General features: G+C 38.3%; 1 protein-coding gene across 2 annotated transcripts in view; it reads left to right on the forward strand.

Moving 5' to 3' along the window:
• LOC149029054 (Pseudouridine synthase family protein) overlaps positions 1-14,009 on the forward strand; it is a 52,076-nt gene extending 38,067 nt beyond the window's left edge. For both annotated transcript variants that reach the window (XM_089140289.1, XM_089140293.1), the window contains one exon: positions 13,214-14,009. In XM_089140289.1, the coding sequence (XP_088996415.1) occupies positions 13,214-13,579 (366 nt within the window). In that variant the 3' untranslated portion in view covers positions 13,580-14,009. The remainder of the gene's footprint in view (positions 1-13,213) is intronic.
• The last annotated feature ends 3,587 nt before the right edge of the window (positions 14,010-17,596 follow it).

Raw genomic sequence — 17,596 nt, forward strand, 5'->3', positions numbered from 1 at the left:
GCAATAGTAGCTCCACCATTTGATCCCAAAAAAAGAACAACAATTGCCTTTTGAGTTTGTACTTGACTCTCGCCAACCATGAACTCATGGATGTTAACACCCACCTCCTAACCAATATGTGGGTTAAGCCTCCCTCCAAGCTGGCCTAATAACGGTGCACCCTTATCCTTCACCCAATTGACAATGGGATCCTCATCATCTGACTTCACCTAGAAGATATCGGCGTGAGGGATCAAATCCCGTTGCCTGTCACGCGCTACATTCGTGCGTATGTGCCTTAACCTTATGTTTTTGTGGACAAATATAAGGTCATTGAAGTGATTGGAACCCAATCTATTCTGCCTTTTTGAGTGGATTAACAAAAAGGTGCTCTAGTTCCTTTCATATCCAGAGGCGGAGCAAGTCTGCAGGAGGCCCTTGATTGTACCTTCTTGCGGTTCTCTGCAATCCTACCATAAGTAACCCACTTAGTTACTTTATAACAAAAACATTAAGTCTCAATAGATAATTCTATAGGAGTTATTGATCTAGCATGGAACTTTGTGGCCCCGTCCTTGCATAACAACATTTGAATAAAAGGACTCGAATACGTCCCTGAAAACCTTGATCTATAGTCATTTTTAATGATGGTTAGCTAAACTCTTTCAGAATGCAATGCAACTCTTAAGTCCTTACTATCTCACCTCATTGTTAGACAGGGACTAGAGCATTAGGTCCTATTTCAACTTTGCCACAACGGTCTTCACCACCTCGACAAACTCCTCATCTAACCCCAAACACTTGTTGTATTGGTAGTTGGGGTTAAGATAGTAAGCTACACAATTTTAAAACTCACAATTAGATATAACTTATGAATTTAAGATCAAATGAATGAATTACCAACAAATTGCATAATACTTACCAGGCTTATACATTGCATGCATAAGATGTGTAGTCCATCTGTCATTGATGATCTTTAGGAAGTTCTGGCTGCCTCTTGGTTTTGTTTGACATATGGCTTCCCTTATATGAAAACATGGATCTCAACCCAAATTTCTTGCCTCGATACTCCAATAAGCAATGCAGTTCGTGGTGAATCTAGTGATACCGGGTCACATTAGGTCACCCTTGAAGTGTGTTTATATATAAAGTTCGTCACCTGCCTTGCCTTGTCCACTACATTCTCAACAATCTTTATCCTCCCAATGTCCTTCAGCATGAGATTGATGCAATGGGCCGCATGCGGTGTCCAAAAGTGACTGTGAGCACTAGATTGTATCATCATCTCTCCAATCTTCTTGAAGTTGTTGCTCTGGTTTATGACAATCTGTAGAACGTTCGTAACCCCTCACCTCTTCTACCACCTCTGGGAGGAGCCCATTTTTGTACCTGTGATCCTTCACACGCCTAGATACATCAACAGATTTTAGGAATATTGTCTTTCAATCACAATACACCATAAAGTTGATGATGGACTTTTTAGTTGGACTGGTCCATCCATCATGCACTATGGTGACCCCATAGCTCTCCCAAAAAGGCCTCATCCATGCAATGTACTCCTAAAGCTTTTACTTCTACTATGGAAGATACATGTTCATGATCTCAAAAGGTGTGGGGCTATGGTAACTTCAACCAACCTTTGTGATGGTGTTAAGCATTGATTGATGTGCTGTGTTGGTTGAAATGTGTTGAAGAACATCCACTTCACCACTCTTTCCTTCACCTCGTCCTTTATGTTCTTCCAGGCTCCTTTTGATCTTGGGTTGCCTCACCCCCCCTCCCTGAACACATCTGGATTTTTATCTAGTATGGGATCCTATCGTTGTGAAGGCACTACAAGGAGAAGGAGCAACTCTCTAAGTCTTCTGCTTAACACCATCCACTGGTGTGCAATATCTCATGCAGGGTCACCCTTGGGTTTGGGAGCAGTAGCCTGTTTGTGCTCGCTGCCCTCCTCCTGCCTTTACTCTCTACCATCCCCTTGCCTCTGGGAATCGCCCTCCCTTACCTCTGTGATTGTGATCTTGGTTTCCTCATACTACTAGACATGATCATTGTTGGATACACAAAATGATTGCATAAGTCAAATGACATCAAAATAATTTCTTTCTGACAAAGAAACAATGATGTACCTAGCTAGTAATTCCCTTGTCCATGTATTTTTCTTTAAATATAAAATCATTTTTAAAACTTTTTTGATAGTAAAGTCGGCTACCCTAAGAAAAGCGGTGATAAAACCATATGGCCAACTTCTTCAAAAAACATATAGAAAATCATTTCATATTTTTCTATGATTTTCAAAACCTTTTCTCATATTTTCCATAATTATTTGAATTTTTATAATTAGGTTATCACTTTTCAAAAAAATAAAATAAATATTTATTGGGTGGAAATTTTTTTGACTCCGTGAGATCGTAGATGGGCCCTTGGAGTAAAACATATATTTATTCCATCACCATACAAGGTGTATGCCATATATATTTTTTACATTTTATATGTAGGAAAATACATTTTTTTGACACAGGAGAAAATAAAAAATTAATACACTGTGCAGGAAAAAAATTTGACACCATAAGTTCGTAGATTGGTCCAAGGTGTTCAACTTATATTATTTCATGCCAATTCAACAACTATTTAAAAAACTTTAGTTTAGGGAAGAATGGTATACCCCAGAAATAAAACTGCCAAATCTGGTTGAAATGAGGTTTGATCCACCCAATGCATGTGTTTGTTGGCAAGAGCCTCACAAAAAATGATGAAAAACCACCCAAAACCAAGTGGATCTCAAAATTTTGCTCTAGAAAATGCGGTTTGATTTTCACTCAAAATGAGCAAAATTTTGCAAAAATTCTGTTTTTATAGCCAATTTTTTGCGAGATTTTAAACTTCTTGACAAAATGTTGTCGATGGTTAAAATTTCGCCAAAAACTTGGCTGTCTCAGGGCAAAATTTTGCCGGAATGTTTTGAATTTCAGTTCCCATTTTGTTTCGACCATGCAAAAATACCGAAGTTTGGTAAAATTTCATAATGCAGACCTATTGAAATCTCGAGAGAATCCTGACTCTGTCTTGTGTGACATAGCAAGGCTTTATTTATAATAATAGTTATGAATAAGCAAGTACAATGTTCCCCGATAAAGACTCTCTAATAGACCAAACTCCCAACTGGACTCAAACTCCTAACTGAACTCAACTGATGACTTACATATGACTTACAACACTCCCCCTCAAGTTGGTGCATAGATAACGATCATGCCCAACTTGCTAACAATACTACTAAATAACTTGATACTCAAAACTTTTTGTGAAAATATCAGCATGTTGGTTGTCAAAGGTAACAAAAGAAATCTGAACAAGACCAAGCTCAACCTTTTCTTTAATAAAATGTCTATCAATTTCCACATGTTTGGTCCTATCAAGTTGAACTAGATTATGAGGGATGTAGATGGCTGATTTGGTGTCAGAATATAGCCTTATAGGTCCTTCTAGATTTGCTTCGAGTTCTTGAAGAAGACCCTTCAACCATAACACTTTACAAATACCTTAAACTAAGGGTCTAAACTTTGCTTCAGCACTTGACTGAGCCACTACAACCTATTTTTTGCTCCTCCAAGACACCAAGTTTCCTCCCACATAAGTTCAATAGCCAGAGGTAGACCTCTTGTCATCCGAACATCCAGCCCAATCTACATAGTGTATGCTTCAACTCTAAGATGTCCTTGAGAAGAGATTAAAATACCTTTCCCTGGAGACGCCTTCAAATACCTCAAGATACGATATACTGTATCAAGATGTGAAGAATAAGGATCATGCATGTACTAACTTACAATGCTGATTGCAAAGGTGATATCTGGCCTAGTATGTGACAAATAGTAGTTGGTTTTGTCAACTGGTTCTCCTTCCTTAGCTTTCAAGTGCTGATTAGGCTCCATTGGGGGTTTTTGTAGGTTTACACCCTAGCATTCCAGTCTCTTCTAATAGGTCCAAAGTGTACTTTCTCTAAGGGCCTGTTTGGTTACATGAGTCTGGAGATTTTAAATATCTAGAGATTTCAAATCTATAGACTTCAAATCTATGGAGTCATAATTTATAAATTAAGTGTTTGGTTGTGGAATGAAATCTGTGGATTCATCTTAAAAAAAACTATTTGATCGACGTGATTTTTGTGAATGTGCAAATGTATAGCTTTTTTGAAATCTCTGGATTTCACCCCTTATCCATAAATCTACAGATTCACATTTTTAGTGTAAAAAGGTGAATCTATAGAATTCATGAATCTAGAGATTTTTACAACCAAACGGGTATAGTTCTCAGATTCATGAATGAGATTTGAAATCTCTGGATTCATGTAACCAAACAGACCCTAAGAGAGTGAGACAAAATTAGCAAAGTAGGCCAACTCTAACTCGAGAAAGTACCTGAGTTTGCCCATATCTTTCATCTCAAACTCTGTCCCCAACAATGTGTTCAAGGTTGTAATTTCCTCTTCACTGTTTCCTGTGATGACAATTATACGTAGTGTGACATTTATACTGCTTGATAAACATGGCATGGTTTGCATTACTTTGCTTGTAGCCATAGGAGATCATTGCTTTTTGAAATCTTCCAAACCATGCCCTAGGAGACTGTTTTAGGCCATATACAACTCTCTTTATCCTACACAACTTTGCATGCGTCTCTGAACTAGAATAACTAGGGGGCACATCCATATATACTTCTTCCTTCAGCTCTCCATGTAGAAAAGCATTATTCACATTTAATTGTTGAAGACTCCACCCTTGGTTTATAGCACATAAGAGAACAGACTGAACAATATTCATCTTAGCAACAAAAGCAAATGTCTTTTGGTAGTCAATGCCATAGGGTTGAGTAAAACCCTTGGCTACCGGTCTTGTTTTATATCTCTTAATGGTCCAATCTGCTTTGTGTTTTATTACAAACACCCATTTGCATCCAACAGTCTTCTTCCCTGTAGGCAAGGATACCAGCAAAGATACCAGATCCCATGTCTTATTTTTTTTCCAAGGCTTGCATTTCCTCATCCATAGCTTTCTTCCAGTTTGAGTGAGACACTTTGTCCTGCCATGAATTAGGGATAGAGGTGGAAGACAAAGAGGAAATAAAGCTTTGAAATTCTAGGGATAGGGAATGATATGATAGATAGTTAGAAATAGGGTGTTTAGTGCAAATGCGTGGCTGTTTTCTTAATGCAATGGACAAATAAAGATCAGAGATAGACTCACCAGGAGGAATGGTTGCCTCAGGACTAGGATCTAGTGCTTCCAATTGCCGTGGCTTAGAGGAGGGCTTCTACTTCCTTTGGTGGGTCTTTAGTGGAGGTTTATACTCCCCCTGCACATCATCCACCAATTGTTCCTGTCTAGTCACTCCATCTTCCAAAAGAAAATCTACCAAAGGAGATTGTAGGAACTTCAGGAGGAATCTCAAGGAACACCAGAGCTTCTTCACTAAGACTCTCCCCCTGAAGAAGAGGAGAAGAAAAGGGAACTTGTTCCTGAAAAACAACATCCATAGACACAAAATTGACGAAATCCAGGATGGTAACATTTATAACCTTTTTGTGTAGGGGGATAGCCCAAGAATATACACCGTAACCCTCTGGGATCAAGCTTACCATGACTATGATGGTTGTAAACAAATGCAACACATCCAAAGACCTTAGGGGGTATAGTAAAATTGGTTGTACCTAGGAGAACTTCAAAAGGACAATGCTGATTTGAGACACGTGTAAGCATCCTATTAGTGAGATAGGTAGCTGTTTGAACTACAACACCCCAGAATCGAGGTGGCAATGCATAGTTACATTAAGGGACAAGTGCCACTTCGAGAGATGCATATTTCTGTGTTTTGCAACCCCACTTTGAGGAGGTGTATCAATACAACTGGTTTAATGGATAATCCTATAATCAGAATAGTAAGGGGGAAAGCTGCCACCCAAATATTCAGTCTCATTATCTGTCCTAAGGATTTTATAGTACATCCCCAAATCGGTCTTAACCATATTGTGGAAATTTTGGAAACAAGAGAACACATCACTTTTTTAATGTAAGAGATAAACCCAAGTAGTGCTGGTGCTACAATCAATGAATGTAACAAACCAACGATGGCCAGATATAGACACAGTCCGAGAAGGATCCCATCAAGGAAGAAAATTCAATTGAAATAGGAATTTGACCTTGCAAAAGGTCGAAATTTCGATGGAAACCTCAAAATTTCGATCAAACTTGGACATTTTTATTTGGAAATTGGAACTTCAATTTCGGGCCTCATATGGACTCAAAATGATTTGGATTCTTGCATACTACCTACTTCAAGCATAATAAACTCTAAAGAACTACTAGTTTACCAAAAAAACCATTGAAAATGTAACATCCAATTATATACTACATATGAGAAGTGAGAATGTTACCAATTACAAGTCTACTCTATTCTAGGTCTCCCTCTTCCATCTGCACCCCATACAATTCCCAATACAAGTCCCATGATGTTTGCCCCATATAGTTGTCGACATAGTCATCAACTGCAGCTCTATACGTGGCCTCATCCACATGCCTAAGATTTCTTGATGGTGGGAAGTTCTGAATCTCCAGGATAAGGAATTGGCTCAACTACATATGGAAAGGCTGCTGGTGGTTGTGGTATAGAGTGGAAGATCTCCTTAATAAATGAAGGAGCAACTTGGTTATCCGCATAAGGTCCATATTGACAATAAGGTTCCAATGGCTGACTTCGATAGGTGATAGTGGGAGGGACACCATAAGCTCCATAACCATAATGCTCCACTAGTGGTTGACCTTGATTCTAATAGCCAGGAGGGACACTATATGATCCATAACCATGAGCTCCATAAGTCGACCCAGTAAAACCAATACTCTTCGCAACAGTATCATATAAGGACTCTACAAGCCTATGCCATCTATATCCTCTGGAGGTAGAGGAGTCTCTAGAATCACCCATGCTCATCGATCTCATAGATCCCACCAAGCTCTCGGCATCAGCCGAACGGTAGGACCCATATGATGGCGTTTCCTCTGTACTATAGCCATGCTGTCTCCCCTTCCCCTTCCTTGAATAGTGGAAACATTTTGGCCTCGAGATGTAGCTCTAGTATGGTCTGAATCCTGTGTCACGTGAGTGAACTAACAGTCACCTATGAATTTTGGTGGTCGTCCTCCCCCCCGACTCTCACGTACTGGTGGTGGTGGTGGTGGTTTGTCCCTAGGATCAGCTGAATCCTGATCATGAGGTCCAACACCCTCCTCATCCCCTCCATCATCATCGTCATCATCATCGTCATCGCCGGAGGCCTAAGTCACATCATCCTCAATGTTGGACCAGCCAATCAGATCCTCACTCTGGGTGGATGCACTAGGCTGTGGCATGAAGGGACGGGCATGAGATGCATGTGCACTCCCCTCTTGGGCCATGAAGTTCTCCACATTAGCCCCCATCTCCTCTGCAATCTGTCTACTAGGACAACCTCTCTCCTCATCCAGCAATGGCTCTCCATTGTCCCCAATCCAGTCAACTACTGGATTCTCATCATTATCCATCTCAAATATGTCGGCCAACTCGATATCGTCACTCTCTCAATCCATCCCTTGTCTAATATGATCCTCCCTCAGTCTCATATTATAATGTTTGTAAACAAGGTCCTCTAGACACTTCACATCCAATTAGTTGCACCTCTTTGAGTGAATGAGGTTGAAGGTGCTTCAATTTCGCTCACAACCAGTGGCAGAACATGTCTGGGAGAGCACTTTGCTTGCAATCGCACTCAAGTGCGGTGAGTCACATCCAAATTGGAACCACCATTCAGCTGTAACAAACATAGACTTCAAGTCATTTCAATACTTAAATAACTAAATTATAATTATCAAATATATAAAGAATGAACTTACCCCTACGGGCGGTTCCTGTCCCCATATGGCCATGGAACAACCGAAGCTCTCAGTGGCATCCCTAAATGCCTTATCTAATATATAAGTAGAAAAACAATAAATATTTACTAGGTTAATAACTTACTATAAAACTATGAATTGTGAATATCAAATCACTATCTCACCTCCATAAGGATGATTGCTTGTTTAGATGGATCTGGTTCCAACTTCTCCACTACAGTTTGGATGGCATCTATTAAATCTTGCCTCATCCCAAGATTGTCCTTGTAATGTTACTTGGAATTTAAATAGTATGCTGTGTAAGAAAAAGTATGTCATAAAAGGGAATAGGTAATACTTAATAAGTGTGATAACATAATGAAAATTAAATTGAATACTAGACTTAACAACTCACTAGCCTTATGCAGTGGATGCTACAACATAGACTGCTATCTAACTTGGATGATTTCGAGGACTTTCTTGTTGCTGTGTGGGTGGACCTAAGCAACTTGCTGCTTCATCCTCTCTACCGAGCAAATATGTGGGGTAGCGAGTAGGTCTTCTCTGTTGATCTACCATCCTCAACATATGCACCACAGGCTCAAGCATTTTCACCACTATCCTCACATTATGCCAGAAAGTCTTATCCAATAGGTCAATTATGCTCTCTTCCTCTGACAGATGAAGACCCTCCTAAGTAAACCACTACTTTGATGCAAACATGCTCCTAAAGCTAGTCTTTGTACTCTCAAAGCTTTGTAGTCCTATCCAATTGGTAGCAAGTCTGGGTCTGGCCTCACTAAGTCACCTTGACACTTGTCCCTCATCACCTTTAATGCATATATGTGGTTATAGATGAAGGTGCTAACTTGTCGAGCTTGCTCCACGATCTTTTCACAAGCTTGACCTTTCTGATGTTCTTCAACATTAAGTCAATGCAATGAGCAATACATGGAGTTTAAAAGAGCCTATATCTATCCATCCATCAAGGCATCAGTACAAAGTCATAAAGTATACATGTAATGTAAATATATGTATTTAAAAATGAAAATTTGTACTATATGTTTTGATACCTGGAGTTTCCCTGCATCTTCAACCTAGTTTTTTTGTAGTTGGAGCCATTATCAGTCATAATTTGGATCACATTATCCACTCCAACCTCCTTCATCACTTGCTTGAATAATTTATGAATGTATTTTGCATCCTTCTTATCATCGGATGCATCTACTGACTTGAGGAACACTGTCCTCCCATCATAATTCAACATCAAAGTAATGATGGATTGTCAAATGGGACCAGTCCAACCATCAGCCATCACAATCACTCCATAATGAGCCTACATGGGCTGCAATCCATTAATATACTCATTAACTCCTCCTTATGTTTAGGCAAATAGACATTATATATCTCATATGGAGTGGGTCCCTGTACACCACTCCCAGCCTTACCTATCCCCTCAATCATATCCCTATAGTAGGGCCTTTGGGCTTTATGTGCTGGAATACTATGGTAATAAGCCCATTTGGAGAAAGCCATCCCCACTTTTTCCTTCACACTCCCGCATGAGTGCTTCAACTTTCTTTGCTTTTGCTTAGGCCTCCTAAATAGGGCTGGTTCATTGTGAAGAATCTCTAGATCCGGATCTATAGGATGTGCTGATGAAGCTCGACCCCTTGTTGGGGCCCGTGGGTTAGGAACCTCCTGCCTCACACTCTGACTCCTCCTCATAGGGACTTGGGAGCTGCCTGTGCTTCCTATACTTGCTGGCTCTCTAGAAGATCCACAACCCAAAGGCCTTTGTTGCCTCCTCATGTCACCCTCTGTTGCTCCCTAGTTATCATCATCACCCTCCTGATCTGTTTGGCCTTTGAGTCAAGGTCACATCCATACTCTCCTGGCTCATTTAGACCATAATCCTTGGGATCTGGAAGGTCATTTAAGCATGCATCCTTAAACTCCTCTGTTATTTTCTCTTTCTTTTTTTGCTTTCCCCCACTAATATATGAGGCCATTGCCTTCTTGACCTCTGAGTGCACCTTTTGGCACCCTACTATGTCCTTATTTCCACCAACTAGATGCACCTTCAGTCTAGTGGCCCCACCTCCTCTTATTTGTTTCTTGTAGTAATTATACTTGCTCTTCCTCCTATTAGCTGTCAATGGCCTTCTGTGTTGCCAAGCTATGTCTGACATCTTTGAAAGAGAGTGCTTGATACAGGAAATACACACTAAGTATCTTGAAAAGCTACACAATATGCTCCAGAATTACATACATGCTTCTAATGATAACCTCCTATTTTTAAATTTAAAAAATAGATTTTTTAATATATAAATAAGTTAAAAATATATAAAATACACACTATCTTAAAAACTCCACAACATGCTCCAAAAATTGCATACATGCTTCCACTAATACTCTCCTATTTTAAATTTAAAATAGAAATTAATTAGTTTTTTTTAATACTTCAATTTTTTTAATTATTAAATATATATTAAATACAGTAAAAATAGATAATTAACAAAAAGAAGAAAAAAAAATGATTCAACACCATCATAGCAATATGGTGTCTCAACTTTCAAATACATTAATTTGAAGCTCATACATCTACCATACATATACATTTTCAACAACATACATAATTTACAAAATAATTTTTAATAATAGAAAAAGGAAAAAATAGTAGGATGAATAAAGAATTAATTTTCACACTACAAATACATAGATCAACACTCTAAAGTAAGCATACTAAAATTTGGAAGCAATCCAAGAAGATTTGAGGCACAAATAAAATAAAAAATGAGGAAGTTGGTTACTCACCTTGCAAGATTTGAGAAAATCCACGAATGGAGGAACAAATTTGGTGTTTAAATGAAATGGAGTTGTAGAAATTAGGTGAAAAGAGGGATGAAATCAAGAGAAATAAAAAAAAAAGTTGAAAATATGGTCGAAATGTAAGAGGCAATATCGCTCGGTATGCTTAAAAATGACGGTAGGTTGAAATTTGGGTTGAAAATGTACATTTTGTAACATATGATTGTGTCATTTCGGGTTGATATGATGATATGGTATTTGTACCTTCCGTTTCGATCTCTGATTTTGTAGACATCAATAATTTCGGTTGAATTTTCTTCCATGGATCCCATACATTGGAGTAAATAATAGAAAAATAAACTTTACTTCTATTATTTAAAATGGGATAAATGTCTTGTTTGTTTGACCAAAATACAAGTTTTAGAGCGAAAATCATTCAAATGACACTTTTTAACCAAATTAGAAAAAATGTAGACAGAACTGATAAAGGAATGTGGCCAAGACGATTATGCAGCTGTAATAAAGATACTAATGCAAGAGAGCATGATGCAAAAACTGTAGAAAGAGCTGATGGAGAATCAAAACCATCAAATAGGTAGAGCCCCTCCTTCTGTTTACCTCTGCCAATCGTACTATCTCCAGGTCCTGAAAAACACAATGAGATGGAAAGAATGTTATTTTGCAGTTTATATCACGGGTTAGGCTACTAATGGATAATAAATTAGCTGAAAATTTAGGAACATGCAAAACAGAGGAAAGGTTGAAGTTAGGTGTCTAGATGATGGAGCCCTTTCCAGAAATAAGGGATAGAAATCCATCAGCTGTTCGAACGTTTTGAACAGGTGGAATAGAATAATAAGTGTGGAATAAAGAAGATGAGTCTATCATGTAGTTGGTTGCCCCATAGTCAATTATCCAGGAGAGATCAATAGAATTAACATTGTGACAACCGAAAATACTTGTAAGAGGTTGGGAACCAGAGGTGGAAGCAACGACAGATGCAACACTTGCACTAGGAGTCAAACCGGAAGAGGATCTATCAAGTTTGGTCAACTGACAAAAAAGATTATGGATCTCGTCTACGGAAGTAGGTGTTGGAGTACTCTCTGGAATAGCTTGATTTGTAGATACTTGATTATTGCCCCTACTGCCACTCATTCCTCCTCCACGAGACTTGGTTGGAAGTCCATGTAGTTTCCAACATTTATCCTTTGTATGACGTTCCTTCCCACAATACTCAACACTTCATAGGAAGTGGAGAGTTACCAAAACTAGGCTTATGAATACCAGAACCAGAAGCTAACACAAATCTATCAGGAGTCTGTGTATGTACTATAGCTATCTGTCAATTGTCCTTTGTATCTACCATGGCATAGGCTTGAGCCAGAGAAGGGAAAGGCTCTCTAGAAAGGATTTGTGTGCGAATTTGATCAAATTCTATATTCAATCCTTCTAAAAAATTATAAACTCTCTGTTTGTCTTCCCACTGTTGATAGACAATAGTATCTTTAACATTCTTGGGTGTAAACTTCACATTGATATCTAAAGTCTGGTAATATCTCCGAAGAGTGTTATAAAACTGAGAAAGAGTAAGGTCCTTTTGTTGCAATTGGTTGATTTTTCGTCTAATTTCGAAGCACTATGCATCATTACCTACTTTGGAGTATGTTTCCTTAGCAACTTTCCAAATAGTTACCGCATCATGAAGGAGATAATTGTCTTTTATGCTTGATTCAATGGAGTTGATGAAACCCATGACCAACCAATCATTCATATGTGTACTACTTGGAAAGTTGCGGACCAGGTGTGGAAGGTTTGGTAGAAGTCCCATCAAGATGACCAATAAGACCACAAACTCCAACCGCAAGGGAAACTGAACGAGATCTTCTAAGATAATTTGTCCCATTGAGTTTCACAGTGGTCATCTGAAGCGGAGAAAACTCACGATCCCTATGAATGAAAGACATAGGAATCTCTTCAATCTACTGCTTTCCTGTGTTCACTGACATTATTGTCGAGAATTATCCTTGATAACCCCCCCCCTTCCACGTCTAGCCTTGTTGAAACCAGGGTAAAAAATGGTTCAACTAATACCCATCGAGAGTTTTTTTTTGAAGTTTTTTCCCCCATTTATTCTTAGCCTCTTGAAATATCAAAATATCAATGTAAGATCACATTTTGACCAAAATTTTGTTCAATTATGATTCAAACCAACGTTTCGTCTTGGCCATGTCAGAAGTCTCCACATAGATTTCATACCATGTTCATGGCCATATGCAGGGAGAGTGGAAAACCTAATTACAAACCAATAAATGATATAAAATGATCCATTTGCTCAAACTTTAAGTAACAAGCTATTTTCATACTTAGACTAGTTAGTTTTTAGTCCCATACAAGAGGCCATACCAGATCAACTAAGTAATTCTAATCCTTCCATTTGTATGTATGTTGTTTATTACTTTACTAGCATGATCACCTTACTTGGTCTCATGATTAATATTAGCTTCACTTTCTGGTTGCAGCTCCGGGTCCACTGTGCAGAAGCTCTGGGCACTCCAATAGTGGGAGACTATAAGTATGGTTGGTATGTCCACAGAAAATGGAAGCAAATGCCTCGAATTGATATTGAACCATCCACAGGGAAACCATACAAAATGCGGAGGCCAGAGGGTTTGGATGTTCAGAAAGGAAGTGTTCTATCAAAGGTCCCACTGCTGCATCTCCATTGTAGAGAACTTGTATTGCCCAATATTTTTAAGTTCCTTGACAAGTCAGGTAAATTGTCAGGTCATCTCCCAGAATCAAAGCTCGATGTTCTCCGGTTTGTGGCACGGATGCCTTCGCACATGATGATCAGTTGGAATCTTATGTCTTCATACTTGGTCTGAGTTGTTAAAAAACATTGCAGTTTGTTTTTCTAGGAATGATTTTGGAGAGAGAGAGAGAGAGAGAGAGAGAGAGAGAGGGAAAAAAAGGGGGTAGGGGAGGGGTCTTGTTCAACTAAGTCATGCATTGTGTAGGTATTGGCACATGGTGGTAACTTCCTATATGAAGTAGTAAAACCAAGTAGGTTTCAGGTTCAAGCCTTTGAGCCTATGGGCCCCCAGCCCTTGTGACTGGATTGATGATGTCAAGAAAAGAAAAGGAAAAGAATTTTTGTCATTTATTTCTATCCTTCTCAATGAATCTTTAGTTCTCAGTCCTACTTGAGGTTATGCATTGATTGTTAGAATGGAGCTCCAGACAATGAAGACGCTGGGTGATAGTTGTTTTTCAAGCTGGCTTTCATGATTTCCATTACAAAGTTGTATCAAAAGGTTCCAGGTACCGCCTACTTTCAGTTCTCTTCAACCCCCCCCCCAAAAAAAAAAAAAAAAAATCTTATCAATTAGCACGTTTTGTAGCCAGAAATAAGATATCATAGAAAGCATTCACTTTTCTACGGTCACTAATCAAAAATGCATTCTGTAAGGGATTTTTTTTTCAAAGTTACCATCCCCTATATTTATGATATGAGGACTGATGAGAACAGAAGAGATCTTGCCGTTTTACTCGCTATTGTTTTCGTCTTGCCACCCACTTCTGGAAATAGAACTCGTTATGCCCATTAACTCTTCTTATCTGAATATGCATAAGTTTTCCATCTATTATTGAATTAATTCAATATTGTGACGCACTAATGTGTTTGTAATTGGGTGAAAGATGGATTGCTTAGTCATAGAGTGTTCATCTGCTAGTTGCAGAGTGTATATTGTAAGTACCCTTATTAATTACACAGAGAGCATCGCTAGCTCCTTGTGAAATACTCATACAAAAATTCAAGTCCAAATGGGTTCGGAAATCAGAAATAATTGATTCCTTGATTCCTCGGAATCGTTATGACGACTACTATTAGGTTTCTAGAGCATCAGTTGGTAATAGTTGTGTTAGTGATGTTGCCATTTACTTGTTGGATCGGTATGTATGCACCGTTTCCTTATGGTATGCACCGTTTCCTTATGGTATGCATCGTTATTTTTTATTTTTTTTGTAGGTCTAATAATAAAATAAAAAGATTAAATTTTTTTTATTAGGTTTTGAATTTTAAAAGTTCCAGGGCAGTGAATTGAAAATTATTCCTTTCTCATACAGGTGCACCATCCGATATGGCATGAACAATGTATATTATTATTGTTGGATGACTTTAAACTTTGGTATACTGGGGATAAATCAAATAAAAATGGAGTGGGTATAATAGTGGATAAAGATTTAAAAAATGATGTGGTGGATGTTAAAAGAGTGGGTGATAGAATTATTGCTATCAAGCTTGTAATGGAGAAAGAGTTCGTAAATATAATTTGTGCATATGTACCTCAAATAGGACTAGATGAAAGTCTAAAGCTAGAATTTTGGGAAAATATGGATGGATTAATGCAAGGAATTTGTCAAGGAGAAAGGATTATCCTAGGAGGTGATTTAAATGGACATATTGGGAAAGATCAAAGATGATATGAGAGTGTTCATGGAAGATATGGTTTTGGAGAAATGAATGGGGAGGGGATTTCAATTTTGGATTTTGCTACTGCTTTTGATCTATCTATTATAAGTACTTACTTCAAAAAGAGAGATGAACATTTAATTACTTTCAAAAGTGGACAGCATAGAAGCCAAATAGATTTCTTCCTAACTAGAAGGAATGATAGATTGTTGTGCAAGGATTGTAAGGTGATACCGGGGGAAAGCTTTACTGCACATCATAGACTTGTGGTCTTGGATATGTGCTTAGTCCCAAGAACACATAAAAGGTCCAAGGTAAACTATCCCAGAATAAGATGGTGGAATTTGAAAGGAGAGTACTCTAAATCTTTTGTTAATGAAGTAGTTAATCAAGGAAATGGGATTTTAAAGGGGATACCAATGCAATGTGGAATGAGATGGCTATGTGTGTTAAGAAGGTGGCTAAAGATGTTCTAGGTGAATCAAAAGGAAAGATCCATTCTTATAGAGAGACATGGTGGTGGGATAGTGAGGTTCAAGTTGTCATTAGGAATAAAAAACCTAGTTTTAAGACATGGCAAAGAACTAAGGATGTTGAGGATCTTCAAAGGTATAGGTTGGATAGAAATGAAGCTAAGAAAATTGCGGGAAAAGCAAGGGAAAGGAAGTACGAAGAGTTATACAATAAGTTGGGCACAAAGGAAGGGGAAAAATCTATTTATAAGATAGCTAAGATGAGGGATAGGAAAAGTAGAGATCTTAACCATGTTAGATGTATTAAAAATGGAAATGATAAAGTATTAGTTTGTGAGGAGGATATTAAGAAAAGATGGGAAACCTATTTATCTAGTTTACTAAATAAGCATTCTTCAAGCACTTATGTTTCAGACGATTACACTTTTCACCAAGGCACCAGTGCCCGAACTTATATACGTAGAATTTCGATGTCTGAAGTAAAAGAAGCTTTAAGGAGGATGAAACTCGGCAAGACACAAGGTCCTGATGAAATCCCAATTGAAGTATGGAAGAGCTTAGGAACCCATGGACTAGTTTGGTTGACTAAGTTGTTCAATAAGATTATGAGCACAGGGAAAATGCCAGATGATTGGAGGAGAAGTGTTGTGGTTCCAATTTACAAAAATAAAGGAGATATTCAAAGTTGTAATAACTATAGAGGCATTAAATTGATGAGCCATACGATGAAATTATGGGAGAGAATAATTGAAACCCGTTTGAGACACTTAACTACAGTTACGGAGAACCAATTTGGGTTTATGCCGGGAAGATCTACAACGGAGGCTATTTACTTAATTAGGAGACTTATAGAAAGGTATAGAGAATGTAGGAAAGACCTTCATATGGTATTTATTGGCCTAGAAAAAGCTTATGATAGAGTCCCTAGAGCGTTAATTTGGCAAGTACTAGAGAAAAGAAATGTTGCAAGTAAATATATAGATATAGTTAAGGATATGTATGATGGTTCAGTGATTAGTGTTAGAACAGTGGGGGGACAAAGTAATGAATTCCCGATAACAGTTGGGCTACATCAAGGGTCAACTTTAAGCCCATATCTATTTGCACTGGTAATGGATGAATTAACCAAAGACATTCAAGATGAGGTCCCCTGGTGTATGCTTTTTGCGGATGATATTGTGTTGATTGATGACACCCAAGTGGGGATTAATACCAAATTAGAATCATAGAGAGTAGTTTTGGAATCAAAAGGCTTTAAACTTAGTAGATCGAAGATAGAATATCTAGTTTGTAACTTTAGTCATGATCGGGCAGATGATGAAGTGGTGATACTTGACGATAAAGAGATTTCTCAGAGTGATTGTTTTAGGTACCTAGGTTCAATCATAAGTAAAAGAGGTGATTTAGAGGATGAGGTTTCCCAAAGAATTAAAATAGGGTGGATGAAGTGGAGAGGTGCGTCCGGGGTCTTATGTGATCGGCGTATTCCATTAAAGCTTAAAGGAAAATTTTATAGGACCGTTGTTCGACCAGCTATGATGTACGGTGCAGAGTGTTGGGCTGTTAAAAAGAATCATATAGATAAACTCAGTGTAGTAGAAATGAGGATGCTAAGATGGATGAGTGGCAAAACTAGGATGGATAAGATAAGAAACGATCATATTAGAGTTGGTCTGGGAGTTGCTCCCATAAGTGATAAGCTTAGAGAAAGTCGTTTGAGGTGGCACGACCATGTTCAACGGAGACCTATAAATGCTCCTGTACGGAGAAGTGATATAATCCATATTGAAGGAACTAGAAGAGCTAGGGGTAGACCTAAGATAACCTTAGGAGAAGTGGTGATAAATGATATGTATAGCTTAGGCCTTGTATCTAGCATGACCTCAAATAGAATTGATTGGAGGGCAAGAATCCATGTAGCCGACCCCATTTAGTTGGGACAAGGCTTATTGTTG

The sequence above is a fragment of the Hakea prostrata genome, chromosome 1, assembly GCF_041222555.1.
Source record: "Hakea prostrata isolate BN-2017 chromosome 1, UWA_Hpros_2, whole genome shotgun sequence".
NCBI lineage: Eukaryota > Viridiplantae > Streptophyta > Magnoliopsida > Proteales > Proteaceae > Hakea > Hakea prostrata.